This window comes from Zymoseptoria tritici, chromosome 1, assembly GCF_000219625.1.
Source record: "Zymoseptoria tritici IPO323 chromosome 1, whole genome shotgun sequence".
NCBI classification, from domain to species: Eukaryota; Fungi; Ascomycota; class Dothideomycetes; order Mycosphaerellales; family Mycosphaerellaceae; genus Zymoseptoria; species Zymoseptoria tritici.
Window position 1 is genome coordinate 4,143,866 of NC_018218.1, and position 27,943 is coordinate 4,171,808.

Here is a 27,943-nt window from a genome sequence, read left to right on the forward strand (position 1 = left end):
GAGAGAGTTTTCTCGTGACGCACGGACGCCGTCAGCGGGATGCCGACATTCTGCCAACATCAGCTTCACTTGCGATCGTTCCCATCTTGACACCTTCATCTCATCAGACATCGACGCCGAACCCACGTCGAGCAACTTTTGTCAGAAGCTCACTCTGCCCACGAAAGTCAGTCCAGGAGCTCACCACGTGCTTATTTGTAGTGCTAAGCCGAGTGAATGATTCGGACATTTCTTCAGCATGTCTTCTATCGTCACATGCTTCCTTATAATAAGCAGAAGGGCACGTCCTATGCTCACACATGAAGACAAGTCCCATGGCGATTCCCTTTCTCTTTCAACATCAACATCGATTTCTCCTTCCAAGACTTCCTCTCAAGACTTCAACTCATCCTTCAATATCTATACATTCCACGCACGAACACGGACCAGACATCTCAGCAGAGCAAATCATGGACACTGCGGGAGGCGGAATCATGGCTGAACCAACGGATACGGTCATCGAACCCGACATTGATCAACCCGTGATGAGTGCTGAATGCGGCCGCCCAACCATCTGCGTCGACGACAGCACGCACGTGGAATCCTCGGACTGTGCCAGAGTATCGCCTCAGACGACGGGCATCGAGATCGCAAGCGAAAAGCCAGTCGACGATGGAGAGTTCAAGACAATGATGCAGTATCTCGACGATCTAGGTGATCCGCCCACTGACACTACTTTGGGGAGCACACAACTTCCCCATATTCCTCCGCCAGAACTCGCATGGCAGGACTTTATCTTCGAACAGCCTCCTCCGGACCAGACCCACTTCGGAGGTGGTCCGCCAGGCCATGATGTGGCGCCAAACCATTCGGTCGACTCGCGCAGCTTGGTCGATACCACCGGAGACACGAACGTTGTCAAAGCCGTGGACGATGGTTTATCTTCGCGACCGCATACAACTGCCAAGCGAAAGACGAGTAGCCTGATACAAGAATCTTACGAAAGCAGCGAGCATCAAGCCAAACGAGCGCGTTTACTGTCTGCGGACGAAGAGTCTGCCGAAGACCTCATTACCACGTTGAAGTTCTCCACGAAGCAAGGCAAGTCTGCCCTCGGTAATCTCGCATCTCAACTGCTGGCTCAAGAACAGAACAGTCGCAAGAGTCGCAACAGTCGCTGGCGGCGAACACGGGATGAGACGACATCTATCGATAAGGCCGCACTAGCTAAAAGCTTCAAGAACAAGCCGATCGCTAGAAGCTGCTGGGGATGTGTACACCTCGAGGGAGCGGAGGGTGTCTCGCAATGCAGCTTGCTGGAGAACCATAGCCAGTGGCCCTGCCACGCTTGTGCTCAAGACAATCTTCACTGCGATCTCATCACTGCTCCTACCCGCAAGGTCAGGTGCACGGACTGCAAGCGACAGAATCTGCTGTGCTCCTATAGCTATACGCGCAACCACGAACAGGCTTGCGAGCAATGCGTTAAGGACGGTCATCGCTGTGTCGCAGGCCCGGTCAAAGATGGAGGCATAATTCCACGAATCGGGATCATGCGAGCTCAGGAAGACGCTGAAGAGGATGACTCCAGAGACAACATTCGCTACGTCCCGACTCTCGCAATTCCATCCAGGAAAGGAAAGACGAAAGTCGCCGAGGATTGCAGGGAGTGCGCCTACAGCGGCGGGAAGTGTATCTACCCAGTCAACCTGAGCACTGGACCATGCCGGACCTGCAAGCGCGAAAAGTTACCATGCACCATGCCCAACGCACCGGCGCCGAAAATCATCGACTCATTCCATCCGGCGAGGTCCCAAGCTAGACAGCCTCAGCCTGCGCCGCCTGCAAGCCAAGACCGCGCTGCAGCAATCGCTCAAAAGAGGAGAGACAGTGTTTTCGACAGCGTCGAAGTGGCTCGTGGCACTTCTCAGATTACCCGCCCTATAAGCACCAACTACCGCCACCCAATGGTGTTTAATTGTTCCGCTGAAAATTGCACATTCTGTCAGTATCCAGACATGCAAATTACCGGAATTGGAATGAAGCAGCCAGAAGTTGCCAACATCCCGGAATACAGTGGCTTTGTGGAGATCTCGGGAGGCTACGCTCAAGCAGGGATACCGAACACGAGGCTATGCTCTGCTTGCACAATGAGCAGGTCGTCAATTCTTTACTGCAGATGCCACGACATGGAAATGATGTCTGGGATCAATTACAGCGATGAGGCGCAGGCTGCTGCAACAGCTCGCCTGCTGGACGATGACTACAATGGCCTGGACAAACATTGCAATGTCTGCTTCCATTTGGCCACGTACTCATGCGTTGCCGTGGATCCCGAGGACGGTGATGAAGGCTGCGGCCTGAAGCTCTGCGAAGGATGCATGTTGAGGCTGTTGGGTGAGCACGACAAGGACCTTGGTGGCCTGGTCACTGCCATGGTCGATCAAGGCGAGCAGTGCAGATCAGACGCAGAGCTCTTGAGGAGTGATGGAGCGCTCATGCGGTACGGGCACTGGCGGGCACAGTGCGAGGTCGAGCGAGAGCGAGAGCGACGATGAACGAGGACACCTCAAGCATACCACAATCTTCAGTCCCATGATCTTTTCGACATTCGTCAGCTAGACGCAGACTGGCACAACGTGTCCCTGATCCTATTGTGGGAGGCGGCTATGCTGTTCACTCAACAATCCGCGCATCGTTGGAGCACAACGCTGGAGAGGACGAGGATGTCAATCAGCACAAAAGTTCCTCACCACCGCGGCATGGCCTAAAGCGATTCCGCATCTGAGGAGGAAATTTACGACAAGGCTTTCTTTTCGCGATCACAATCGCTCGCAGCAGTCTGCGAACGCCGCATATCTCTAGCATAACAAATGAAACTCTGCGGCTTCACCCGGGCTTCCCAAAAACTCCCATCATGCATGCCACCTGCGGCTAGACAGTTCTGCCAGATCACCGCATAAAGTACCCTAACGCCGAGTCTTCGCCCATGCCAATGCACTTCACAGGCCTATCGCCTCTGATCTCTGATCACTCGCTGGAACGTATGCCTCTATGAGTTTGACTTCGCCATGTCTTGATAGTCCTGACCGGCATGCTCGTACTCAGCCGCCAAATACTTGTCCACGCGCTTCGCCAACCACTGCGTCATCTTGGCCAGCTCCTCACGGAGACGAGCGACGGCTTGTGAGTCCATGTTGGTGTGGGCAATGAGATCCGGCATCGAGACTGAGGGTACTGTCAGCACTGTAGACCTCTTCAAAAGTGCCAAAGATCGTTACCGAATAGTCTGAGCAAATGCTCGCACCCGTACACATCGCAAAGCGTCTTCCCGGCGTGTTCACCAGAGCCTGCTTCGACCTCCTTGTGAATGGCGAAATATTGTGGACGCTCAAATCGGTAGAGAAGGATGCGACCAAGAGACTTGTTGAAATACTCTTTGATACCGGCGATGACCTCTTCGAGAATCTCAGCATCGGCCGAATTCGGTCTCCGATGGATGCTCTCCGATTCGTAGTAGTCGTTGAGGAATGTGCTGACGGACACGGGTGCGGGCATGGGAACGAGTTTTTGGTCCTTGGTGACCTTCTCCCAGTCGTCGACGAGGATGGATTTGAGGGTGTCGGGGATGAAGAGTCGGACGGCGGGTCGACGCATGAACTCTTCTTCCTGCAAGTTCGTTAGTTCCTTACGTTTCGTTTGACGATGCGTACCGCAGCGCCCCATTTTGCCGCTCGGGTTGGGTCGTGGTGGTAAGATCGAAGCCAGGAGCCACCCCGCCCCACCCAATCAATACACCGAAGTTTGTGCATTTCGAGGCAGGAGAGGTCTGTGCAAACCAACACACATAGCAAACGAGATTCCTCGTCAGAGAACCCGCAGCAGATCGTGTCTTGCTGACCGCTGTCGTGCCGCTGCTGCGTGGTACTGCGCTGGAATGCCGCCAGCAAAAATCACGCAAAACACGCGATAAACCTTACCTTGTCGATGCCCTCAATGTCACGCCCTCGCTTAGTGCCGCGAGGCGGAGGTGGCGGTACAGCAGAACTGCGATCCTCGCTGCCGCGAGCTGAAGAAGCCGTCAGGACCGAGCCGTTTGGCCGCTTTCTTGTTGAGGTAGAGGAAGGCTTGCCGGTATTTGCTCTGCGCTGGGCCTCCATGTCCTTTCGGAGGTTCGTCGCCAGCTCCTTGTTCTCATCGTTCAGCTTGCGAACGCGCTCTTGAGGCACCCAATCGTCCCATCTGTAGAAATCATCGTTAGCAAGGATTCACGGAGGTGCTCGCAAAGATGAAATTATGATTGCAAGCCGTCGCACGTCAAGCGCACTGGCGCAGAGCATCATGAAAGCATTGCGATGATAGGTCTGCATCTTTCAAGCCGATCACTGCTCTCCATGCTGTCTTCAGGCGAGCAGACCAGTCCATGATCCGCCCAGAAGCCAAACTGCCGGCTTGGTGAAAAGACGGAAACAGGGCAAAAGACAAGATACTCACGTGTTCTTCCAGCCCTTGTAGTGCACGCGGTAGACGTAGCCGTCCTTCTTGTCGTTCGGATCTTTGATCTTGCTGTCGAGGACTTTGGCCTCGTACAGGAGCTCTCCGTGAAAGCAGAGGACTTTCTCGTCCTTGCCGTACATGGGCTGACCGCTATTTGAGGGCGCCATGATGGAGGCGATAGATCAGGCGCGTAGAAGTGTGTCTTGGGATGAAGAAAAAGTCGAGGTCGAGAAAATATGTTGTCGATGTCCAGGGAGCGGCCGTTCACATGGAAAGAGGTTCCTTGGTGAGGAGCACGGGCCACCAGATTTTCCAACGCGTCGATTGGGAACACAGGAGGACGATCTTGTTGGGAACTTGAGTCAATTCACGAGTTGATGTCACCGAGCAAGACGTGGTCGAGATTGTCGGAGTGAGCAATCGAAAAGAAGATTGTATTTGAGGTACTACAGACGCGGGTGGCCGCTTCTTCACGCGCCGTTGGCCAATCGAACTTCCGTCTTCACTCGCGAAGCGCCACAACCGGGTATACTACTGTACCGGGTTGGACTATACTGTTCACTGGAAAGCATCGAAGGAAGGTAGCATGGTCAGAACAACGAGCATCATGCACTCACAGGACGTCCGCATCGCCAGCTCGAACACCAGCTCGGAGCACGAACAAAACATCCACTTACCTACCAGCCAGCTCGAACGCCAGCTCGGAGCACGAATGAAACATCCACTCACCTCATAGCGACCGTGGCACACCCCGAGAAGGCTTCCAGCAACTCTAGATTTGTACATGATGAATATCGAGGACTGATGCGGGAGGATGTGGATGCTTACTGACCTCTGAGCTTCTCCACAGCAGACTACTGGAGTCGGACACCAGCCTGCTTCTGCCGCTTGCCTTCACGGCCCTGCACGTTGGCCATACCGCGCTCGTCGCCAACGCTGAGCAACCCTCTCGCCTCTTCCTTCTTCTCGTCCTCGATCTTCTTGAGGCGCTTCTCCGTCTTCTGCTTGCCGGAGCCTTTGCCGTGGAAAGCGTGACTGAGATGCTTGAAGGCTTCCTTCTGGTTCATCGACCGACCATACTCGTCGTTGTACCTCAGCTGCACGTCTGGCCTGTACTCCTTGTTGAATTTGTCCGCGAGCAGACGCGCGATGTATTGCTCTCTCTGTTCGTTCTGTCGTCGTGCCATGTCGTCGCGGTCTTTGTTGCTCATCTTGTCGTAGCGTCCACTTCGGCGATCGGCTTCACGCATTTCGCGAGCTTTCCTGTCGTAGTCATCGATCAGGTGCTGCTTTTCTGTGAGGAAGTTCTCGCGGCGTCGTTCTTTCTCTGCGAGATCAGCCGCAGCAGAGTTCTCAATCAGGCCACGCTTGCGGAGCATGGCAAGCGAAGCCCCAATGCCTTGTCCGACCATACTCTCTTCATCATCTAGACCAGTGGCTGTCATTCTAGATGGCTCTGCTTTGGCGGCAGACTCATCCATATCTCCCAAAGCTCCATATGACTCCTGAGCCATGTCAACATCTCCATCTTCGTCCTCGTCCTTGGCACCTGCAGTGTTTCCCCGGGCTTGTGGTGTTCGACTTGTGCGTGGTCTGCGCTCCTCTTCGTCTTCTGGCTTTTTGAGATTTGCCACAAACTCAGTCGTTTCGTCAATGATCATACCGCCTTCCTCCTCCGGCTCATCGACTGGCATCTCTTCTCGCATTTGACGTGCGACCTCGGCTGCGTCTGTCTTCTTCCGCTTCTTCAGGGCCTGCCTGCGAGATTCCGCCAGCTTTGCCTGGAGGTCATCATCGTCATCGAACTCGAAAGCACGTTTCTTGCTCGTGGTAGCTCCACCATCGACATCCATGCTGTCTACGTTCACCGCGGCAGGAGCAGGTATGATAATGTCGTCCTCATCAGCGGCCTTCTGGCGAGACTTCTTTTCCTTCTTGGCTTTCTTTGGCTTCTTGACTTTGATTGTAGACGGATCGACATAGTCAGACGTCGGCGCATCATCTTTTAGCATGTCCAGGCTGATTTGTACGCCTTTGCCTTTCACCGCACCTTGCTCAGCCTTTCTCTTCTGCACTGCTTCTGTCGCTGTCCCTTGCCCATCCAGAGTGAATCGCTTGTGCTGCTTGCCATCGATCTCCTCATCGTACTTGGAAAGCACATTCTGCTGCTCTCCTTGCTCGGTGGGATCGTAGTCGGGTCGCTTCTTCTTGAGTCGCAATCTCTCTTCCAGTGCTTCCCTGGCCTTGAGGTCTGCGCTCTCCAGCTCGTCGTCCTCACTCTCCTCGCCGATCTCGGTATCTTTGAGTGTAAGAATAGCTTCGCCGGTAAGCTCATCAAACCGATCAGCTTCGTGTCCAACTTTCACGCCAGCAAGATCTTTCGCGGTGTATTCTGCCTGCTGTTCTCTTGCGGCAAGTTCCTCCTCCAGCTTCCGCGCTTTCTCAATCTTCTTTTGACGCTTCTTCTGTTGAAGCAGCCATGTGCGGGTATCAACCTCTCCCTCATCTGCATCACCAAGACCTTTGCCCTCCAACTTCTCAAATCGTGCCGCCTGATCTCGCGCCTTTTTCGCAGCCTCTTTCCGCTTCTGCCGTTCCAGCTTCTCCTTTTTCTCTGCTTCCAACTTTTGCCAATTGCTCCCTGCTGCTGCTGCGCGCTTCTCCAATGTGCTCATGTCATCGCTGTCACTGCCGCTGCCGCTGTCCGAATCGGAGTCGTCGTTGTCTTGCGCTCCGCTCTGGCCCGGAACATCCAACGGCTTCATGCCGAGGGATACTCGGACCTTGTTCATTTGCTCAATATCAGCAATCGACGTCATCTTTGCGATCTTGGAGGGGAGTTGTGAATGTCAGTGAGAGTGTATTCGACGAGTGCTGCAATGTTCGTTCACAAGTGCAGGCATCGACGCACGGACCGTCCCGCACTAGCGCCGCCTTCATCTTTAGCATTTGAAATTTGCACTTCCTCTTCTTCTTTTCCTACAACACAGATCTGTGTCCAGCGGTCCTGGCGCGCCTTCGGGTGCTGTCGGTCGACTGCTGCGACAGTTCGACGTCACATGGGAACTTCACTACAATGGAGCACGCTCGGTCGACAGATCTCAGATCGATCGCGGCCTCTTCCTTGAGCTCTTCGTGAGCTCGGTCGATGGTCCTGGCGCTATATTCCAAATCGTTCCTGAGCCCGTCGGGCGTTGAAGGTTGGGAAAAACCATAGCTTGCCTACATCTCACTTTGAAATCACTGGAATTGAACTCACGACCATCGGCGCTGGATCATAACATTGGGAATCTGAGAAGGCCACAGCGCGCAGTTCAGCAAGCACGTCGACAAAGACTTTGGTCGAGTGCATTCAGATGTCAACGGGAGACATCTTGGTCATGGCAGATCGCACTTCATTCCACATTATCATCACTGTCGTCGTCGTCTCATTTGGTTTCAGCATCTCAGAATGTATACCTGAAGCCCACAGTCCCTTCCAACAACGCTTTCCCAGCCCGCTGTCTCTTGTTCATTGCATGAAAGTACAGCGAGAACACCCCAACGAACGCTATGATGAGGATGTGCGAGCCGATCGAGATCCACACCGCGGTCATGTATCTCGGTGCTTCCTCTTGGCGGACAATGTAGCTGCCTGCGATGCCACCAGCTCCGTTCATGGCTGTCACGGCGGCTGCGGTGAAGGCACGCTTCCACTGACCGGTGATGTTGTTGGCTTGGTAGGTCGTGATGGCGGCCCAGTTGCTCACGTACGCTCCTGTGGCGAGATACGTGCCGATGTACCGGACCGTGACCTGGTCTGTGAAGCCGAGCATGCAGAAGCCGATGATCAAACAGATGCAGTTGAAGACGATGATGGGCCCGCGAAGGTTGAAGTTGTCTCCGACCACGGATGAGATGATGACCGGCAGGACGGCGTAGTAGTAGGGCGGAGCAGAAAGCAAGATCGACTTGTTCTCGCTGAAGCCCATGCCAGATTGCAGGATGATCGGGAGGAAGTAGCTCAATGAGGTCGACACCAGATTGAGCAAGAAGAACATGCAAGCAAATCCGTAGACCTTGACATCCTTCGCATGATGGAAGATCTCCCTCCATGTGAACGGCTCGGCTTGAACATCCTTGCGATCTTTCTGTATCCTCGACACGGCCAGCTTCTGCTCATCAGCAGTGAGAAACCGCACAGCCTCGTGGGCATTCTCAGGAAAGGGAACGATCCAGAAGTAGGTGATGATTCCAAGCAGCATGGCGATGAGCCCTTGTACCAGATACATATACCTCCACCCGTTGACCAACGCTCCCTCGCCATCCAGCTGATTCAGGCCAAAGTTGACAATACTGCCCGTCGCCAGTATGATCACTTCACCACTCTGCAGAAACGCGAACCGCACCTGCTGCTCCTTCACACAATGTGCGAGGACTTTCACCGGTATGCTGAGCAAATCGTCACTCAGTTCAGCCCCCATGGTGCTGAGTCTGCGAACAATGGAGCGGAAAGAGTGAAGCTTCTGTCGCGAACGACTGTTACGGCATTATCGTAATCTCTACTGTCCTTGACCTCCTCCCGCTTGTGGAAGAATGCTCGCGAACCCATCTCCTACTCCTTCATCGCTTTCGCATGTCTATTAATTCGTCCACCTCCTCCCTCCTCCGCGACCCGACCGAGCTCTTCCGCGCCTGACACCCTACTGCCGAGGATGATGAGCGCTTGGAGGAGGGTAGTACATCTGGCGCCCATCGTCGTACAACGGCTGGGCATACACAGCCTGCTCATGGCGTCTGTCGTACTGCTGTTGATCGTACGGAGATGGCGCATACTGCATCGGCGCAGGCGCATAGTGCACAGGAGCGTACTGCACGGCTGGTGAGAGGTAGGGAGATGGTCCCGGCGCATATTGTACAGGCGCTGTCGTCGGCACAGGCTCCAGTTGGCGGCCTTGTTGATCGACAAAGATTGTGTGTGGAGCTGATGCCTGCTGTTGATAGCCGGCGTAGCTCTGTTCGGACTCACGGCGTGGTATGTAGTGAACCGGGGCTTCGTTGTAGTACACTTGCTGCGGCTGTGGCCGGCCGTGATAGTGATCGCCTTCGTACTGGATCCTGTATTGTTGGGCTGGAACTTGCTGATTGTGTTCGAATTGGCGTCTGTTGCCAGTGAGAGCTGCTTGCAATTCGTGGACACCGTGGGCCAAATGCGGCTGAAGAGGCGCTTGATATGGCGCCTCGTATTGGTGCACGGAGCGTCGTGCACCGTCGTATGGGTGTTCAGAGTAAGCCCCGGGGGCAGATCGATGCGCTGTGCTGACAGATCGTTGTGTGGGAGCTGGTGCTGTCATAGACGTTGGAGTCACAGCTCCTTGGCTTGTCAAAGATGCCAGAATGGCCGAAAAGTCTGGCTGCGTCTGTGTTACAGGATTGATTGCGGAAGCAGTCGGTCTGGGTGCTTGCTCGGGCTCTCGACGGCCAACTGACGGACTTCGACTTTGTCTGTCCCCATTTGAAGGCTGCTGAGGGGCCGAAGGTCCAGGCACAAGGCGTTGGAGGACCGCAGCAAGAGTCTCTGGTTCAACGGGGCCAGGGGCGGCTCGCGGTGGATAGCGCGCATCCGTGTCGAACATGCTAGGATCTGCGGGCTTGCGAGCGTCCGTGTCGAACTGTGCAGGGTCTGGCGCCTCGTTTTTGACGGACACGTACATTGGCCGACGCGGGTCGTACTCATTCTCGTTCGGTTCGGGTAGCGGTGAGTCGTGCGAAGGCCGACGCTTGCCACCACCCTTGCCATTCTTTTGCTTCTTCTGCCCTTGTGCATGCTTGCCTTTACCAGAGTGTTTGGAACCGTTCCCGCGGCGTTCATGCTTGTCAGCGGCATCGGCCACGACACCGATTTTCGGCAGTGGCAAAGGGAAGGCATGGGGCAGCGCAGCTGCAATGAGACCCAGCTTCGCGTCGTCCATTCCAGGAGTGTGAAGCAGTGTGCGAATCTCGTCACGGTCTGGAAGCTCAATCATGTCTTTGACCCAATTCAAGACGCCATTTGCGGCAGCGGACTTGTGCTCTTTCTGGTAGTGCTCGATCAATTCGAGTGCAGTGTACTTGGGCGCTTGTGAGGTTCTGTACCAATACTCGCCAGTGTCTGGCGCTCCGTTCGTTGCAGTGTGCAGGCAAGTCTTGCAGACAAGCAAATGGGCTTTCCTCAGTGGCTTCATCTGTGCCTGATTCACCAGGGCGTGCGAGAAGATGTCCAAGGTCGGAAGGTCGTGGAAAGCTTGTGCATATCGTGAAACGCAGTGATGAATGGCAGTCTGGAGACGTATGCAGCCCAGAGCTTGGATACCCTTGACTCCATCCAAAGCGTCCCACACCTCGCGGGCGTCGCAGGCCAGCTTTTCAGTCAGGACTTGGCGGCCGACCTGTGCCTCTGTCACAGTAGGCACTTGATGACTGTACGGGTACTCGTGGGGCATTTGTTGAAAGGTGCTGCCGGTACGCGAGTGTTCCAGCGATTGTTGCGGCGGCAAGGCATAAGAGTTACGAGCGCTCTCAGGAGGTGTCGGCCGGGCTTCCACCTTCGGTTTGAAGTCAGCCGGACGGCGGCTTGCTTGGAGCCAGCGCCCTGGTTCTTTGTGAAACATCTGCTCTTCGGGCCAGTGTGCAGTCTGCCAATGGACCACGACGTTGCCCTTGCTGAAGTCACTGGTGTGTTTGGCGCCATAGTGTTGAATCAAACCCTCAAAGGCGAACCATTTGGGCTTTTTGTCGTCGAAAGTTCCGTCGCGGAAACATCCCTCGCAGATGAATTGCTCACGTCGTTGGCTCTCTGTCAGTGGACGTACCTTGTTGTCGTATAACCACTTCATGTTGTCCAGGGATAAGAACGGCCTTTTCTCGTCTGGCAAGTTTGTACTCGATGGCGAGCCAGCCTCGTTTTCATTCGCATTGTACATTTCGTGTACGAAAACCAGTACGTCTGCTGCAAACTCGGGAACGTTGTTTGGCTCGAGAATGTTGCCTCCATGCCACCTGCCGTTGATGATGTCGGAAGCATACTCGGCGAGCTTCTTCCGTAATGGCTCTTGAAGTTGGTCGTAGTCGCGGTCGTAGACCTCCCTGGCTGGTTTCGAGATGTTTGGTTCCATCTGCAGTCCAGCTTGAAGATATGACTGCTGTTGCGTTCTCCGGTACTCGATCTCTTGCGCGTGTGGTAGCTGCGACAGGAGTCTGGGTTTCAGCATCTCCCATGCGCCATCAGTCAGTGGAAGACTGATCTTCAGAGCGGCGTTGAATGAATCCATGTGCTGCAGAAACTCAGGCGCAATTGGTGTCTCCATCTCTCGGCACCGGCGCTCAATCTCGAGTTTTCTGAAGCTCCGGGCGGCTGAAACCTCGCGAGGGTCTCTCACCTTTCGAGACTGCTGCCATCGTTGTTGCTCTAGTGGCTGTGGCTGTTGCTGTCCTGGCGGCTCGAAGTGCGAGTTGAATCCATTCTCGAAGACATGGACAGGTTGTGGTAGAGGGTGAGTGCCTGCGAGAGGTGGGTTAGGGCCATATTCTTGAATCGTTCTGACACGCAAGATCAAACGGTTCGCAAGCGCACGCAATGCGAGAGCAAGGGAGAAAGACCTTGGGAAGAGAAGAGATCTCGGGAAAGAAAAATCCGCGAACTCGCAGAGAAATGCATGCTTACCGTTCCCTGCCAGTGGCGGCTGCAGACCATTTGACCCGGCAGGCTTACTTTGTGTCGTTCCATATCGGCGAGGGAACGACGACGGATCATCCTCTCTGAGCATCTGACCCAAGTCTATGCCCGGCCGCATCTGCAGTTCCCACTTCTCCCACCTCGCAGAGTCATTCATTATCTTTTTACCAGCATCCAGGAGCCCCTTTCGCCACTCGTCCAATGCGGCTTCTCCCAACGTCTTTGCTTGTGTTTCGTCGTCTACAATCTTCCTCAAGTCTTCACGATGATAAACTTTGGAGAATTTGAGATTTCCAGGGATACCACCTGGCAATTGGCGAACTTGATCGGGGACGAAGTGCAAATCAGTGGATCGGAAAAAGCCATGAGCGACTCCAAATCTTAGCGCAGAGAGTGTCGGATTCTGCAGCACTTGAATGTCCTACTACGTGGTTAGGTCGGACAGCAAGCAGGGCACTTTTTGTGATGATTTGTTACCCTCACGACATTCTGCTCGAGGCAGCTGCCGCACGATCGAATCCGGAATGGCCAAACAACGCGCACACCATCGGGTCCTGGTCCGGCATTGAAGACGGAATTAGCAGTCGATGGCGCACCAACCTTACCGCAGGATTGACATGAGGAACCTCCAATCAGGGCCAACATCTGCATGTCGGTCATTCCTTGCAGACTCTTAGGCAATGCATTGTAGAATGTCCTCTTGGAGTTGGTCCAAACGGTGTCAATGTCCTTCTTGGTTGGTCCGGCATTCAGCTTCTTCTCCTGGAGGTTGAGGTACGCCTTGATCTTCCCGCTGGGATGAGACAAGCGGGCGAGCATGTCCGGAAAGAAGGTCCGCAGGTTTCCGTCCTCAGCGGCTGCTGGGTTGGCAATCACTTCTCCGTCCTGGAGGACGAGCCACGACCGGAAGGTCTTGCTGACACGAACGCAGCGCGCGAGCATGGCCGGTGACAGATGCATGAAAACCTGCTTCCAGATGGAAAATGGCAGTTCTGTTATCCGCCGATGGCTTCCAGATTTGTCCTCATGCGCCGCTGGAGGCGTGTCAAGCTTGCGCAGCTTCAATACCCTGGCGCCATTCTCATCTTCCGCTGGAACACCCGTAAGGTCAGCGTCCGGACTCTTAGTCTCGCTCAATTTGCGCTTGACGCCGGCGTGGCTGGTGGGACTGCCAGTGGCATCGACCGCGGCGACATCCATGGCAACGGAAGTTCCATTGGTGCCAGGCGAGGCATGGGAGGAGGTGGTTGGAGAGTGGACCGGAGACATGTCCATTTCTGCTTCCGAGTCGTCCGCGGAATCCTCCTGAGGGAGCGGGTCGCTCGCGGCCATCGGAGCTGCGATCGCGGTTTCGTCAGTACGCGGTGAAGCCTGGGCGGTGTCCGATGAAGAGTGGTTGGAGTAGAAGTCGAAGTCCGAGTCCTCCTGGGTCTCGCCGCTGGGACTGTCCATGGCGAAATCAGCAGTCGCAGAATGCGACAGAGATGGGAATGGTAGCTGCGATTCAATGAAACAGACGCGCCATGGGAGGCAGCTGTAGAGGGAAGTGCAGGTCAGAGGGAGGGAGTGGTGGATGAGCAAGAAAGAACACTTGACTGCGACCGTCACCAGCGAGAGCGACACCCGAGAACTTAGTATGCGCTTGGGGATGTGTGATGTGTGTGTATGATGATGAATGCCTTGCTACACCGTCGAGTAGGGGGAGCGAATGAGTGAGGGTGAAAAGGCAGGGCGGAGGTGGGAAATGTTAGGAGATGGGGCTGTGACCTGTCTTGCAAATTGACTGGGATCGGGAACACCGGGCCAGAAGTTGTATTGACGACCAGGGACCTCGAGACGATGGTACATGCGAAGGTCTGATGGGAAAGGATGGCAAGATGTCTTAGTGACGACTACGTCTGGAGGAAGGAATCCCACATATCGTACACAACCTCGCCGTCGCCGTCGCCTCTCTTCTTTCATACACTGCCTCAGGAACACGCAATGTTCCAACGTGGCTGGACGTCATGCGCCAAGGAGAGCTGTTGCGCTGGGCTGGTTAGCTGGGAGCTACTACTGGGTTGCCATTCATGTTCAAAGCAGGTCGCTGTCGAGCTTTGAAACATCTCATCATTCACCCAACTTGCGCCTCCAAATTCTGCATTGTGGTGGTATTTTCTTCCATTCAAAAGAGTGCTGCTGAGGTGACAAGCGTCTTCCACCTTGCCTCCACGTTGCACTCCCCTCTGTCGAACCTACCTCCCCACCACGACCACCGACATGGCCTCTCTAAATCTGTCCCAGAACGGACCGGCCATAACCAACAGCTATCAGAAAATCGTCAATGCCTCGCCCTCCGGTCCAGCAGCTTCTTCTCCCACCTACGGTATCTGGGCCTTGTTTTCCGTCAAGGCACCACTCGCCAATGCCTTCCAAGCCGATGCATCGAAAGAGAGCGTACTTTCAGTTCAGACAACGGGTGAGGGTGAATTGGCGGACCTGATCGAAGACTTCTCCGATGGGCGCATACAGTTCGCATTCGTGAAAGTGAAGGATCCCAACACGACACTGCCAAAGAGCGTGCTCATTGCCTGGTGCGGCGAGGGTGTGCCGGAGAGGACCAAGGGATACTTTACGAGCCACTTGAACGCCGTCTCGAAGCTGCTGCACGGGTATCATGTGCAGGTCACTGCACGCTCGGATCGTGATCTCACACCTGAGCTTATTGTGAAGAAGGTGCAGGATTCCTCCGGGTCCAAGTACAGCGGAGGTGGATCGGCGCCCTCAGCTGGACCGGCTCCGCCTGTAGCATCTAAGCCAGTCCTACCCACGAAGAGCTTTGGTGCATCGAGTGGCTTTCAGGCTCTCGGTTCACGTACTCGAGCACCCGCATCTTCCGCTGCCGTTGACGACGACGGTTGGGGACAGGATGCGCCGCAAGTGTCAAGATCGCAGCTCGAGAAAGTTGCGCCTGCATACCAGCCAACAAAAGTCAACATGGCAGAACTACAGAACCAGCGACAACCTTCTCAGTACCAGCCGCCTCCACGCCCGAACAACAATTCAGCCGACGTGGTCAGTGGTGGATATCAGCCAATAGGAAAAGTTGACATTGCTGCGCTCAGAGCACAGGCAAAGACAGCCCAGGACGATCGGCCGACCGCGGTAAAGGGAGCATACGAGCCGATTGGTAAGGTGGACATCAGTGAAATCCGTCGAAAAGCTCAAGGAGGTCCAGCGCCCGCACCGGAACCAGTGCGATCACAGCCATCAGGCAGTGGCGAGGAAAGACCGCAATCACTCGCCGACCGATCTGCAGCTTTTCAGCAAGGCGGACGTCTCGCCGAATTGCCCAAACCCAAGGTTGCGAACAAATTCGGATCTTCCACGAGCAACTTCGCCGGCACCAAAGCACCAGCACCCGGCGGCTTTCAAGCCAAGTCTCTGGCGACTGCTGCACCTGTCGGCACAGCCAGCAAGACTTTCGCAGATGAAGGTGGCAAGACGCCAGCACAGATATGGGCGGAGAAGAAGGCTCGTGCGCGAGGTGACAGCGGCGCGGCGGACACCCAGCGACCTTCGATGACCGGGGACACCCCTGCATCGCCAATCGGCGCTCAGACGAGCGGTGCGTGGCAGTCCGGGTATGAGGGCAAGAAGTGGGGAGTACAAATTCCTTCCCGCACTGGCGGTAGTGGTATCAGCGAACAACGCACCGGACAAGACGATAGAGAGGAAGCTGAGCCAACCACTGGCGGCGTTGGCTCTATCAGAGACCGCTTCGCTGGAGCACCCGAACCTCCAGCACTTGACACTTCCAGCAAGCCAAACGTCAGCGCGCGTGGAGTTCCCATGCCCGGTCTGCCACAACGAGCACCCTCAGGAGTGCCAAAGGAGGAACACCAAGATTTGCCGCCACCTCCGCCACGCGGCGTACCTGATGACGAGGACGAGGATGAGGAGCCAGAATCCTACCAACCACAGGGCTCCCCAGTCCGAATCGCCATGCCTGTAGGCCGCAGTGCCCAGCCCATCGAGCCAGCCGAGCAGCTCCCACCACGCGCGGTGCCGACCTCTCTCGCGCAAGTCGCCGATGATCACCAAGAGCCCGAAGCCGAACCACAAGTGTCAGCGCAGGACGACTCTCGCTTGGCCTCTCAGGAAGCCGCAGCCGCCACCTTTGGTTCCGCTGAGGATCCTCGCGGCCAGGGCAACTCTGGCGGCAAGAGTGCCATTGCTCAGTACGACTACACAAAGGACGAGGAGAACGAGATCGAACTAACAGAGGGAGAGCGCATCATCAACATCGAAATGGTCGACGATGACTGGTGGATCGGTGAGAACAGCAAGGGCGAGAAGGGCCTGTTCCCGAGCAACTATGTTGAATTGGTCGAGGGCGGTGCGGACGACGCGGACACTGGTGGTTTCCGCAGCCAGGAAGCGGAGGACCCACGAGACGCCGCACCTCCGCCAGGGCCACCTCAGCCAGCTGGTGGATCTCTGCCTACTGCCACCGCGGAGTACGACTATGAGGCTGCAGAGCCGAATGAGCTGAGCTTCCCCGACGGAGCTAAGATTATCAACATTGTGAGTCAAAAAGAGTCAGACTTGGATGTGAATGAAATGCTAACGAGCGATAGGAATTCCCCGACGAGAACTGGTGGTCTGGTGAGTTCAATGGTCAGGCGGGTCTCTTCCCGGCAAATTACGTCAAGTTGGACGAGTAGGCTGCGAGGACAGGATGATGAGAAAATGGAGATCAGTAGACAGGCTGTGTAGATACGAATCACCGAAGCAGATGTTTCGTACCATATCCCGTGCACGAACCTCACGCGACCTGAAACAGTTGAAGTGAATGACAACCACGCTACGGACGTTTTCTCCGCCCCTCGGCCACTGGTTTGAAGATTTAGAGTTTGTACCCTGGTTACAGAAACGCGCGACGGGAACTTCGATCCGTCCAGAGACAAACGGAACTTCAGAGTCATCAGCTCGCGTGGTTGCCTTCTCGAGACTCGACACTCGATTCGCACTTTTGCACGTCTACAACACCAAACTTGCGAGCCATTGTCATCGCGCCTGCCACGTCGTTCCTGCATCTGCACTTGCGTTCTTGCCCAATGGCAGCCTGAATTGACAAACCTTCTCTTTCCTCTAGGTCCGCCTCGACTACACCACTATAAAAGCCGACCACCGCCGTCGCCTCGCTCAAGATTATCTCTTCGCTCCTCGTCACCTCCACGATCCCGCCGTCCACCGATCCGCTCGACCTCGCACCATACCAATCTCGCACGTAGTCCGCACCGAATCAACATCCACCGCGACACCTCACGAACTGCATGGATTCATAGCTTGAATACCACTACCCACCGAAGCACGCCATCCCCGGCACTGCGGGAAGCTGCTTCGGCCGGTACGTGAAGTTGCGTGGACGACCTTCCAATCCCTCAAGGCCGCCAACGAACTGGTCTCAGTGCTCTCGCTGCACGACCTACACCATCAAGATAGGGCCATTCAGACGTCGAGAGCGAGCGGAGTTGACATACCGCGTGTCAACGATTTCTGCCCGACGGTTGCCTAGCCAGAAGACTCTGCAGAGCGTCACCCCGCACATCCGACAACGCTCAAAGCAGAACGCAAGATGGAGAGATCGTCGCAACAATGCACGCAAGAGGTCGTGGACCCGCGGAGAATGGGCAGAAACAACTCGGGCTTGTCCGGGGAGGATGTCGCGGACGTGATGTGCATATTGCACCCTTCATCGACTGCAGCTATCAAGCTTGTGGCAGAGACCGCACGTCGAGCACCTCAGCACATCCTTCAAAACGCCAGCCTGCCCAAATACGACTCGGATCTCTCCCTGAGCATGGTGGAAGAGCAGGACACATTCATACTCAAGCATGAGGGTGAGAACAAACAGTGTCTGGATTTGGCTCTCCGATTCTCTTCCAGGACGATTCAGCCACAGCACGGGTTCGTCTTTGGACGCAGCATGGAGCATTGTGACATCGCCGTCAATGGCGAAACTCACAAACGTGTCAGCAACATTCACTTCTCAATCTACATGAACGAAGCAGGGGTCCTCATGCTAAAGGACATGTCCACCAACGGTACGATGGTCGATGACACCTTGTTGAAAGGCAGGAGCCAGAAACACGAGAAGCGGCGAATGCTTAATCAAAGCTCCATCATTGCGCTGTTGACTTACAACGAGGAGGAGAGCCTGAAATTCATCGTGCGTTTCCCTTCTCGCGATGGGTTCTTCCCACAGTACGAGGCCAGATTTCGGGAATACATGGCCAGACAACTCGATGCCGAACGCAGATTCCGAAATGGCAAGGGCAACGCCTTTGCACCATTCACCGACGCACATCAGAGTCATTCTGTCAAGGCTCCGATGATACAAAACCAGTACGGAATGCACTGGAGTGGCGGCGCCAAATACAACGTGGTGGGAATGATCGGCAAGGGTGCATTTGCAAGTGTCTATCAGATTGCGACCAAGAATGACGGGCAATTGTTTGCCGCCAAAGAGCTGGAGAAGCGCAAGTTTATCAAGAACGGGATTCTGGACCGGAAGCTGGAGAACGAGATGCTCATCATGCAGTCGATCGATCACCCTAGCATTGTCCAGTACGTCGAGCACGTCGACGTGCTGAACCATTTGTACATCGTCATGGAATTTGTTCCTTGTGGCGACTTGCAGCAGCACCTAGCGGAGCATGGCGCCCTCTCGGAGTCAGTGGCCAAGCAGATGGCATCGCAAGTCTTCGATGCGCTGAGCTACCTTCACACCAAAAACATCACCCATCGCGATATCAAGCCGGACAATATCCTCATTGCAACCCTGGAACACGACAATTTTCAGATCAAACTTTCCGACTTTGGACTTTCGAAGGTGGTCAAGGACAACGACACATTCTTGAAGACGTTCTGCGGAACCTTGCTGTACTGCGCGCCGGAGGTTTTCCCTCACTACGATGCACACGTCGCCGGTAAAGGCACCAAGCGACGCAAGGACACTCCTCCCACCAAGAACTTTCACAGTTACAGCCAAGCAGTCGACATCTGGTCTTTTGGGGCTGTGTTGTGGTACTCACTCTGTCACAAACCTCCGTTCGAAGGCGTGGCCGATAAGACCGGTCGCGGCATGTTCGACAAGATAATGATGACACCCTTGGACGCCGCAGATTTGGTAAGGCAAGGGGTCACGGACGCCGCTGTTGCCTTGTTGGTGCAGATGCTTAACACTGATCCCGCCGCTCGTCCATCCGCACAGTACTGCCTTCAACACGAGTGGTTTGGGCTTCCGCGGAAGTTCACTTGGAGTGCGCCACGACAACCGCTGCCCTTCTCCCATCAACCGACCGGCTTGGGCGCGATTGCTGAAGTGAACTCTCAAGCAGAATTGGGTGCCAGTCAGGAAGAAGATCTGAACAAGTTGAACAGTCAGTACAGTGAGGTCAGCCTTAACGAGTCTGACATCAACTTTCTCGACCCACGACAGTCCAAACGCTTCAAATCCAGTCACATGGGAGACTATCGAGATGAGCAAGACCTCGAGTCGAGCGATGAGAAGTACGGACACGTTCCTATCATTCTTGAGGAGGCTGAACACGACTTGGACCATCCACCGGACGTTGCGCCGAGGTCTCAGAAGTTGTTCGGCGAAATCAGTCAGACGAATTTCGCGGCGTTGACGAAACCGCAGAACGATGGCGCGTTGACTGGTGCAAGCTTGCCCAGCTCGGAGCATCAGACAGCATCTCCACAGAGTGTGACACATGAAGACGGTATTCACGACGAGTCCATCCACCACTCTCAAGAATTTGAGGGTTCTCCAAGCCTCTTCGGAGCGGAGAGCATGGTGCGTGACATGAACATGGGATCGACCTCATCCGGTGCATTTCGCGTCAACAATGGCAGCGAAGCAGACGTGACCTCTCCAAAGACACCCGCGAGTGCCAATGACCTCGATGAAGAAGATCCTTCGCAACCGACGCCACTGCCGGTCAAGCACTCGCAGACTCCGAAGCCGGCCTCTCAAGTGCCTTTCAGCCGCCAAATCAACCTTCAGACGCCACCATCGTTCTACTGGAAGGCTGACGACCCAAGCACGCACACGCTGGAATACGCTTCGAAAGCTAGTGGCTTCGACTACACCACCGGCCAAATGATCGTCCCCGATAGTCGCCAAGTGCAGCATTTCGCGAACGATGGCCAGTTTTCGATGCCTGACAGTCAACAGGACGACGATGAGCGAATTGACAGCGCGCGGTCGCCGTTCTCAGACTCCGCCGACTACGTCCCACCAGCCCGCTATGGGCGCCTTATCTCCATGCCCGGCTCCTTCGCGCACGAGACAATCGCACTGGACGGCCAACGCACCAGCTGGGGTCGCGCACCCAACAACACTGTCATCTATCCCAACAAGGCCGAGACTCGCGTTCCCAAGCTAGCGTTTTGGATCTTCTTTCACGCGCCGGGTATTCAAGACTTGGACGAGGACGCCGACTTCTCCGACATGCCGGGTCTGTACTGCGGGATTAGCACCCACGCGAGTGCAGGACTGCATATCAATGGGGTTCACTTGAAGAAAGGCGACGAGGGACAGTTGCTTTACGGACGACTGCACACCGGGGATGAGGTGGAGGTGTGGCAGCCTGGACGGCCCGGCAAGGCGGGATTGAAGTTCAAGGTGGAGCTGTTCTGTGGGGAGGGCAAGGTTCCGAGGATGGAGGGTGAGGCGAGGTTCAGGGTGGTGAGGATGGAGGGCGAGGCCCAGAAGAGTCGTGATGCTGAAGAAGGATGAGAAGGATTGACATGATACCGCGCTTTTGAGATCAAGCGATCTCCACATGCATGGGACACGATGAGAAATGATTACCACGACGACACACCCCTTTTTGCATTAGCATTGCCAGCAGATGGCGTGGCATGGGACGGGACGCGAATGCATGGGCGGCACACGAATCCGCTCCGGCTCCATGAGAGAGAGCCTTGATTGTACCATAGTCAGCCGAGATGGCATCACCTCTGTATGTACAACACGAAACAAGCAGTCTACTCTGTCCCCTTCTCCACTCTTTCAAACTTGAGATTTCTAGCCAGCCAGCACCCGATCGTGACCTCATCCACTGTCCCATCGTCTCCTCGTTGAAAGACACACGTCCAATCTCCCGGCGCAGGCGCATCTAGCCCTCTCGGACAGGCGAGCGTCCATACTTCCCCAGCCACGTATTTCATCAACGCCACGGGCCCGTTACCCATGAAGCCGGAGAAAGCACCGTACATCAGACCGGAGTGTTTGCTCGCGGATGTGATGCGGAGGCTGCTCTGTACTTCTGCGCAGTGGTATTCTCCCGCTAGATCTATGCTCGAGGGAGGCGGGACAGATGGTTCGGGTAAGCGGCGGGCTTGGAAAATGGTGTTTTCACGGAGGCGGGTGATGGATAAGTTTTGTTGTGGGGATACGTCGGAGGAGCTTGAGGGAGCGATGGACGCGAGCATGCCGGCTGACTCGGCGGTGGTCGGTGACGCGAGGGTGACTTCTGCCGGAGCGACAGCGTACGTGACTGAGAGCGTGGAGGGCTTGCCAGGCGAAGGGACGACGGTGAGGAGGAGGTTGTTCTGCGGATTGAGGTATGCACCTGTCCATTTGGGGGAGGGAGTGATGCTGGCTGGCAGAGGAGGGGAGTGGTTGAGCAATGCTTTGAGAATCTCTTCGGCTGCGCCGCCAGCGTCGGCTTCGTGATTGAAGAGGACGACGACCGAGGTCTTCTCGGCAGGGCAGTGCATGCGGTGGAGTCGGAAGCCGCGAAGGGCACCGCCGTGGCCGACAATGGAATGCTCGCCGATTTTCGTGTGGACAAGGCCGTGGCCGTAGGTCGCTGAAGAGCCGTCGCGATATGTTTGTGGTCGGGCAATAGTTTGATAGGTGCTGCTCGGGTCGGTCCAGCTGGCTTGGAGGTACTTTTCGTAGGCGATCATGTCTTGCAATGTAGCCACGATACCCGCGTCGCCGGACCATTCGATACGGTTGTGAGCGGGTGTGTAGCCGTGCTTCTCGTCGCCTTCGTAGCCTAGACAGGGAAGAGGGTGGCCGGCTGTGTTGGGACAGAGGGAAGTGGTTGACATGCCCGCTGGGATGAAGACTCTCTCACTCAGGAGCTGGCCTAGTGACTGCCCTGTAACCCTCTCTATGATCCGGGCGAGGACGTGAAAGTTGACGTTCGAGTACGAGAACGATGTGCCTGGCGGAAAATGAAATGAGCGGGTCCGTTCGAGCGTCTTGGGAGCGTCAATCGTCAGCCGGAATGGATCATCTGGTCGAGCTCCCCAGAGTGTAGTCATCGCCCAATAGTCTCGAATTCCAGATTGCATGTTGTATAGGTCCGCAATGGTGAGCTTCCCGTCCGGATGATCCATGAGTTGCGGCAGCATATTCTTCAGCTCAGCATCCAGTTGGTCTCGAATGTCGCCTCCACCTCTCTGCTTGACGATCGTGGGCGGATCACGAACGATGCTTTCGAGCACCAGACAGATCATTTGTTTACTGATCGAACAGATGGGAAGGTGTGTAGTGGCTGTCATTGGGATCCGCAGGTCCATATCAGCGAAACCCCAAGTGCTCTCAGTGAGGACATGGCCATCTTTCACAACGGCAATGGCACCGCCTGTACCGCGGTACTTTTCTTGAGTGCTTGCGACGAAGTCTCCTGGCATTGTTGAAGGCGAGTTGACCATGTGGTAACAGTGAACCGGTTGAGAAGAGGACAAGACAGTCAGCAAGGATGGCATCCTTCCATCCATGTGTCAGCGCCTCCCCGCAATCCTCTTCATATTTCCCCGAAGAACAACATTGCACGGTCAAGTTGATTTTTCGTGAGGTCTGCTGGGTCGTCAAGTCTTAACCCATGCTGTCGAAGACGTTCTGTGCAGGGCATACAGGAAAGAGGTCGCGGTCGACGTGAGGGACATCGCTGGGAAGATTTTGCAGGCACTTGATTACAGAAGTATGTAGGCATGGTCACGAAAGTTCAATGTCCTGCTCGATGAATGAAAACTGGCGTGCCCTGCTACCGTGACCGGCGTGTTACGAATCGATTCATCGCTTGATCGTGACTCATCTCCTGCGCGTCCCTCCATCTCCTGCTCGGTCGCCGCCCAATGGGTGTTCGTCTCAGGCTCGTCAGGAGTTGGTGGAAGTTGGACAACGATGGCAACCACGCTCGTCACAGAAGTGATGGAGCGCAGATGCTACGTACGTGGAGGGAGTGGAGCGCAGACGCATTGCCCAATGCCAGCGTGATCGAGGTCGGAGCTGTTGTCGCGTTGAACGTCAGCATGAACCAAGGTGAAGCAGTGCTTCGTCAAGCGGTAGAGTCTTACCAGTCTGTGGCGTTCTGGCCATCACGGTCGTAGCAACACTTCCAGCAATCCGTGACGTGCTTACATTGGCACTCCTTCAATGCCTATATTTGGAGACAACGGTCGTTAGCGATTTGGTGAGTTGCGATCGAATGAGTGTCAACATTGATGGCACTACCGAACTAACCGTGACAAGGGGAGCCACAAGGGCGAGAAGGCCAACGAAGGCAGCGATGGAGATCTTCATGTTTCAGTCCAGTGTCCGACGAGCAACTTGACGGATGCTTAGTGGAAGAAGTCGTAGTTGGAGTATAAAATCAGAAATGTGGGTTCCTCGACTGCCTTGTATACAGCATGCGGCTTTTCGTATATCCGGTGGTCCCTAGGCCTCTGTACGGGACCGACCGGGCTGTCAGGCCTCGATTCGATTGTGTCCTTGCGACAAGGAATTTGCTGGCTGGGATCATGGAGAGGTGACGAGCACAGAAGATGTGTATATTGATGTGTCGGTCAGGCGGGGTGTCGAAAGAGAAATGGCGTGTGCGGAGCGTCCCATTGTATCCCAGAGACCTCGTATTCGAGTTGGCATTGAGCAAGTGCGGTGTACGGTACCACGCTCGTGACGCTCTTTGACAAGGAAGATCCAAGATCCCGCCGCCAGACGATATCGAATGGCGGACCGACCATGTCCGGTAACCGCTCTCCGTGAGCACTCCAAGCCCAAGAACTTGAAACTGGTAGGGCGGGTAGCATTTGCCTACCACCAGGGCCCTGTGCGATCTAGACCTTCATGACGACCTCGTCCGGGACGACGTCGGAAAGCTGGGTATCCGATCCTTCTCGTGTTCCGACCAGCGAATATCTGACTTGACTTCTGAATTACCTCGTCATTGTCCAAGAAGAACTGGCCAATCCTCGAGTTCAAGGCCGAGCTGTTCAGGAACAGACCGTGCGCTAGGAAAGCCACATCTCTAGAACATCCAGCTTCGCTTCGCAAGAATTAGGGTGCGTTTACCTCCTGCTTAAGAATCAGTTATCTGGTGAAAACGCGAGATAATAGCTATTCTTACAACTGTTTACCTTACCGTCGCTATAAATTAACTAGTTAATTCGTGCATACTTAATCTCGCTACTCTATATCTATATAAGGTTAGTAAATAGCTGTCCTAGTAGTTTTACTATTCTTATATACTATAGTACAAGAATAGCTATGTCTTTAGTCCGTACGATACTATAAAGTGCGATACTATAAAGGGAATAGTTATAAACCTTCCGAGTCCGTAGCAATATCGCGTTGCCGAGCGCGTTATATACGTATAGTAATCTAGTCCTTATATATATACTATTTGTAATACTAGCCGAGCTAATACCGTAGAAGAAGAAGGGCAAGGAGCTAGCCTCCGGTCGTAAGCGTAAGGCGAAGAACGAGACTAATAACGAGGAAGATAAGGTAGTAGTAGTACCTAGATCTAGTAAGAGTAAGGGTAAGAAGAAGCCGCGGAAGAAGTAGAAGAGGTAGGTCGAATATAGTAGTAACCTTCTACGGCTTAGTCGCTAGTCTAATAAGGAGATATCCGTATTATTAGAGGCGTTATTAAGGCTTAAGAACCGCGCTCTCTTATAGTATAACAACTCGTTCGCGTCGAGGGACTTACGACTAATTATACGTGTGAGGACACCCTCACGATGACGCCCCCCACCTGTCCCAACCTGGACCATCCTAGCACTACAGATTACCGGTGCTATCTTATCTAGCCCAGACTAGGACATCCTGTAGAGGGACGAACCTTACGGGCGTACGATAGCCCCCGAGCAGACGTTAGACTACGACCGGTACCTGGTCTAGGCGGAGGGACGCATTTGGTAATACGAAGGGCGGGTATATAGCCTCGGGGGACGCTCTTGTCTATTCCCTTCCTTATCGAATCGACTTGTTACATTCTACAACTATTTGTTTTCGGTGCAAGCCTACATTCCCTCTCGAGGTGCTTTTAACATTTAATTCGATTAAAAACAACCGTACAACTATACTAAAAACTACCGACATAGCTCTAAAGGTTACCTGTCGTTAGGACGACTCCCTTCCTAATACCTCCGCCCGATAGTAGGCGAGCGCTTCCTCTACGGAGCTATCGGCTACGCCTGCTAGTTAACTATAGGACGTTAACCTTCTTAACTAGCCTAGCTCGGGAGAGACCGCAGAAGAAAGGGCTACCCGGGAGCACGACAACGAAGTCGCCCGCGCTACCTTCGAGTTCTTAACCCTTTAGTAGAAGATTAAGGAACTCCGTACCGAACTAGACTATCCTATGCTAGAAGGGAACCTAAGGACGGCTACCCTCCGCTACCTTTTCTCCGAACCTAACTAGCATACTAAAACGAGGGATAACCTCCCTAAGTTAAAGGAGCTACTAGTCTTCGAGGGCAAGTCGCGTGCAAGCTACGACGACTAGGTCCGAGCCCTTAAAAGAGCCTTTAGACGATACGAAGGATTTGCTGAACGCGAAGACTGCAAGGTCGACTTTACTACCGACTATATAGGAAAGCTCTAGCAAGACTACTAGGAACGCTACGTCGACGGCCTTAACGACTAGTCTAAGCTAACCTAGTCTATAATAAAGGAGGTTATGCTTAACTTAATAGGCACAGAGACCGAATAGCGCGAGAAGGCCTACGAGAAGCTGAAAAAGGTTACCCTAGGTAACCGCACGCCGGAAGAACTCCTCGAGGAGCTAAAGATACTCTAGAAGGAGCTCGATAAAAGGGACGATAGCAAGAAGATCCTTAGGTTCTATAGCGCCCTTCTATAGACCCTTTGCAACCGCCTCTCGAACTACCCTACCGCCCTACTAAACCTAGTAGACGCCGAGGAAAGGGCTAAAAAGGCCTACTGTACTAACGAGGGCTCTAAACAGGAGGCTCGTAAGAGGCAGGCTGCTAAAAGGTCCGCTAAGTAGGCGAAGAAGCGCCCTAGCGACGGCTCTACTGCTCCGGACAGCAAGAAGGCAAGGACTAGCGATAGCGAACAGAACCCGAAGGCCCCCTTTAAGGCTACGTACTATAGATGCTAACAGGTCGGGCATATCCGCCGCGACTGCACTAACTAGCACCTGTAGAAGGATTTAGGGAAAGAGACGCCCCCTAAATAGACGCTGTTACTTAGGTAGGCTAAGTCCTCTACAATAAGGATTAGCGGCGCTCGGCTAAGCTAGGAAAGCGCCGCGCCTAGCAAGGGCGCCTAATTAGCGTCGAGTTAACGCTAAACAGCCTAGGGGAGTCTAGAAAGGTCCGGGGCCTAATTAATAGCGGCGCCCAGGACAACTTCTGCGATTCTATGCTAGCAAAGGAAATAGGGTAGACGGTTTCCGAGCTATCTACCTAGACAAAGTACCTAACTCTAAATAGCTAGAGCCTATAGGTCTTTAGAGAAACGAGAAACTCCTACAAGGCTGTAGACACCTCTAGCAAGGCGCAGGGGTGCGTAGACACGTTTAAGGTAGGACGTATCCACAGTTTTGAAGTCGTGCTCGGCATGCCCTAGCTCGAGAAGTACAATCCGGGTATTAACTTCGCTTTAAAGGAGGTCTTCTAGAGGCAGAAACCTCGAAAGCGTTAAGCAATAGCGGTAGTATCCCCGGACAGGTTCTACCGGGAGTGTCTCGGTAAAGTTAAGGCAGCTCTTTACGTTATGTCGATCTAAGAGGTCGAGGATAGACTCGAACTAGACTAGAATAGCGTCCTAACAGCGTACTCTAACTTCTCCGACGTCTTTTCGGAGGAGTTGGCTAGCAAGTTAGCACCGCATAGACCGTATAATCTTAGGATCGACCTTGTTAAGGGAGCAAGGGTCCTATTTAGCCCTATATACGCTCTGTCGGAGGCAGAGATAGATACGATACGCAAGCAGCTCCCTAAACATCTAAAGAGTGGCTTTATTTGCTGCTCGACATCCTCGGCGGGTGCGCTAATCCTCTTCGCGAGGAAAAAGGACAACACACTCCGCCTCTATGTCGACTACCGCGGCCTAAATGCGGTCACGGTAAAGAACAGGGGGGGTCTTCCCTTAATTTCCGAGTTAATAGACTAGCTAGCTAGCGCTAGGTACTTTACGAAGATAGACCTCCGCTACGCGTACTACCGTGTCCGTATCTGGGAAGGCGACGAGTAGAAGACAGCCTTCCGGACTAGATACGGCCATTTCGAATACACCGTAATGCCCTTTAGGCTCTGTAATGCCCCCGCGGTGTTCTAAAACTTTATTAATAGCGTGTTAGTAGGGCTAATTAACGTGTTCTGCGTCGTTTACCTCGACGACATCCTTATATACTCTAAAACGGTAGAGGAGCACGAGGGCCACGTCCGGGAGGTGCTAGAGCGCCTCTGGAAACACAAGTTGTACGCTAACCTGTCTAAGTGCGATTTCTA

At 54.3% G+C, this 27,943-nt stretch overlaps 7 protein-coding genes across 7 annotated transcripts; 3 read left to right on the top strand and 4 right to left on the bottom strand.

Moving 5' to 3' along the window:
* Positions 1–449: 449 nt before the first annotated feature.
* On the top strand, positions 450–2,022 carry MYCGRDRAFT_89790 (uncharacterized protein; the record flags this gene model as incomplete). The annotated part of the gene is made up of 2 exons (XM_003856483.1): positions 450–1,889; positions 1,996–2,022. 2 exons carry the CDS (start codon positions 450–452, stop codon positions 2,020–2,022), a joined length of 1,467 nt encoding a protein of 488 aa, XP_003856531.1.
* A 1,015-nt stretch (positions 2,023–3,037) lies between these two features.
* MYCGRDRAFT_53755 (uncharacterized protein) lies at positions 3,038–4,643 on the bottom strand (the record flags this gene model as incomplete). The annotated part of the gene is made up of 4 exons (XM_003857100.1): positions 3,038–3,207; positions 3,261–3,648; positions 3,960–4,221; positions 4,474–4,643. Coding segments are annotated over 4 exons (990 nt in total), but the record flags the coding sequence as incomplete, so codon positions are not given.
* A 1,909-nt stretch (positions 4,644–6,552) lies between these two features.
* MYCGRDRAFT_102720 (uncharacterized protein) lies at positions 6,553–7,323 on the bottom strand (the record flags this gene model as incomplete). Its single annotated transcript, XM_003857099.1, has 1 exon — positions 6,553–7,323. A coding segment is annotated over one exon (741 nt), but the record flags the coding sequence as incomplete, so codon positions are not given.
* A 599-nt stretch (positions 7,324–7,922) lies between these two features.
* Positions 7,923–8,939, bottom strand: MYCGRDRAFT_35107 (uncharacterized protein; the record flags this gene model as incomplete). The annotated part of the gene is made up of 1 exon (XM_003857098.1): positions 7,923–8,939. The coding sequence occupies one exon, from the start codon at positions 8,937–8,939 to the stop codon at positions 7,923–7,925; it is 1,017 nt and encodes a 338-aa protein (XP_003857146.1).
* A 5,461-nt stretch (positions 8,940–14,400) lies between these two features.
* MYCGRDRAFT_102722 (uncharacterized protein) lies at positions 14,401–15,850 on the top strand (the record flags this gene model as incomplete). The annotated part of the gene is made up of 1 exon (XM_003856484.1): positions 14,401–15,850. A coding segment is annotated over one exon (1,422 nt), but the record flags the coding sequence as incomplete, so codon positions are not given.
* A 1,948-nt stretch (positions 15,851–17,798) lies between these two features.
* On the top strand, positions 17,799–20,915 carry MYCGRDRAFT_20459 (uncharacterized protein; the record flags this gene model as incomplete). Its single annotated transcript, XM_003856485.1, has 2 exons — positions 17,799–18,017; positions 18,069–20,915. Coding segments are annotated over 2 exons (3,066 nt in total), but the record flags the coding sequence as incomplete, so codon positions are not given.
* A 296-nt stretch (positions 20,916–21,211) lies between these two features.
* Positions 21,212–22,873, bottom strand: MYCGRDRAFT_66823 (uncharacterized protein; the record flags this gene model as incomplete). Its single annotated transcript, XM_003857097.1, has 1 exon — positions 21,212–22,873. One exon carries the CDS (start codon positions 22,871–22,873, stop codon positions 21,212–21,214), a length of 1,662 nt encoding a protein of 553 aa, XP_003857145.1.
* Positions 22,874–27,943: the final 5,070 nt, after the last annotated feature.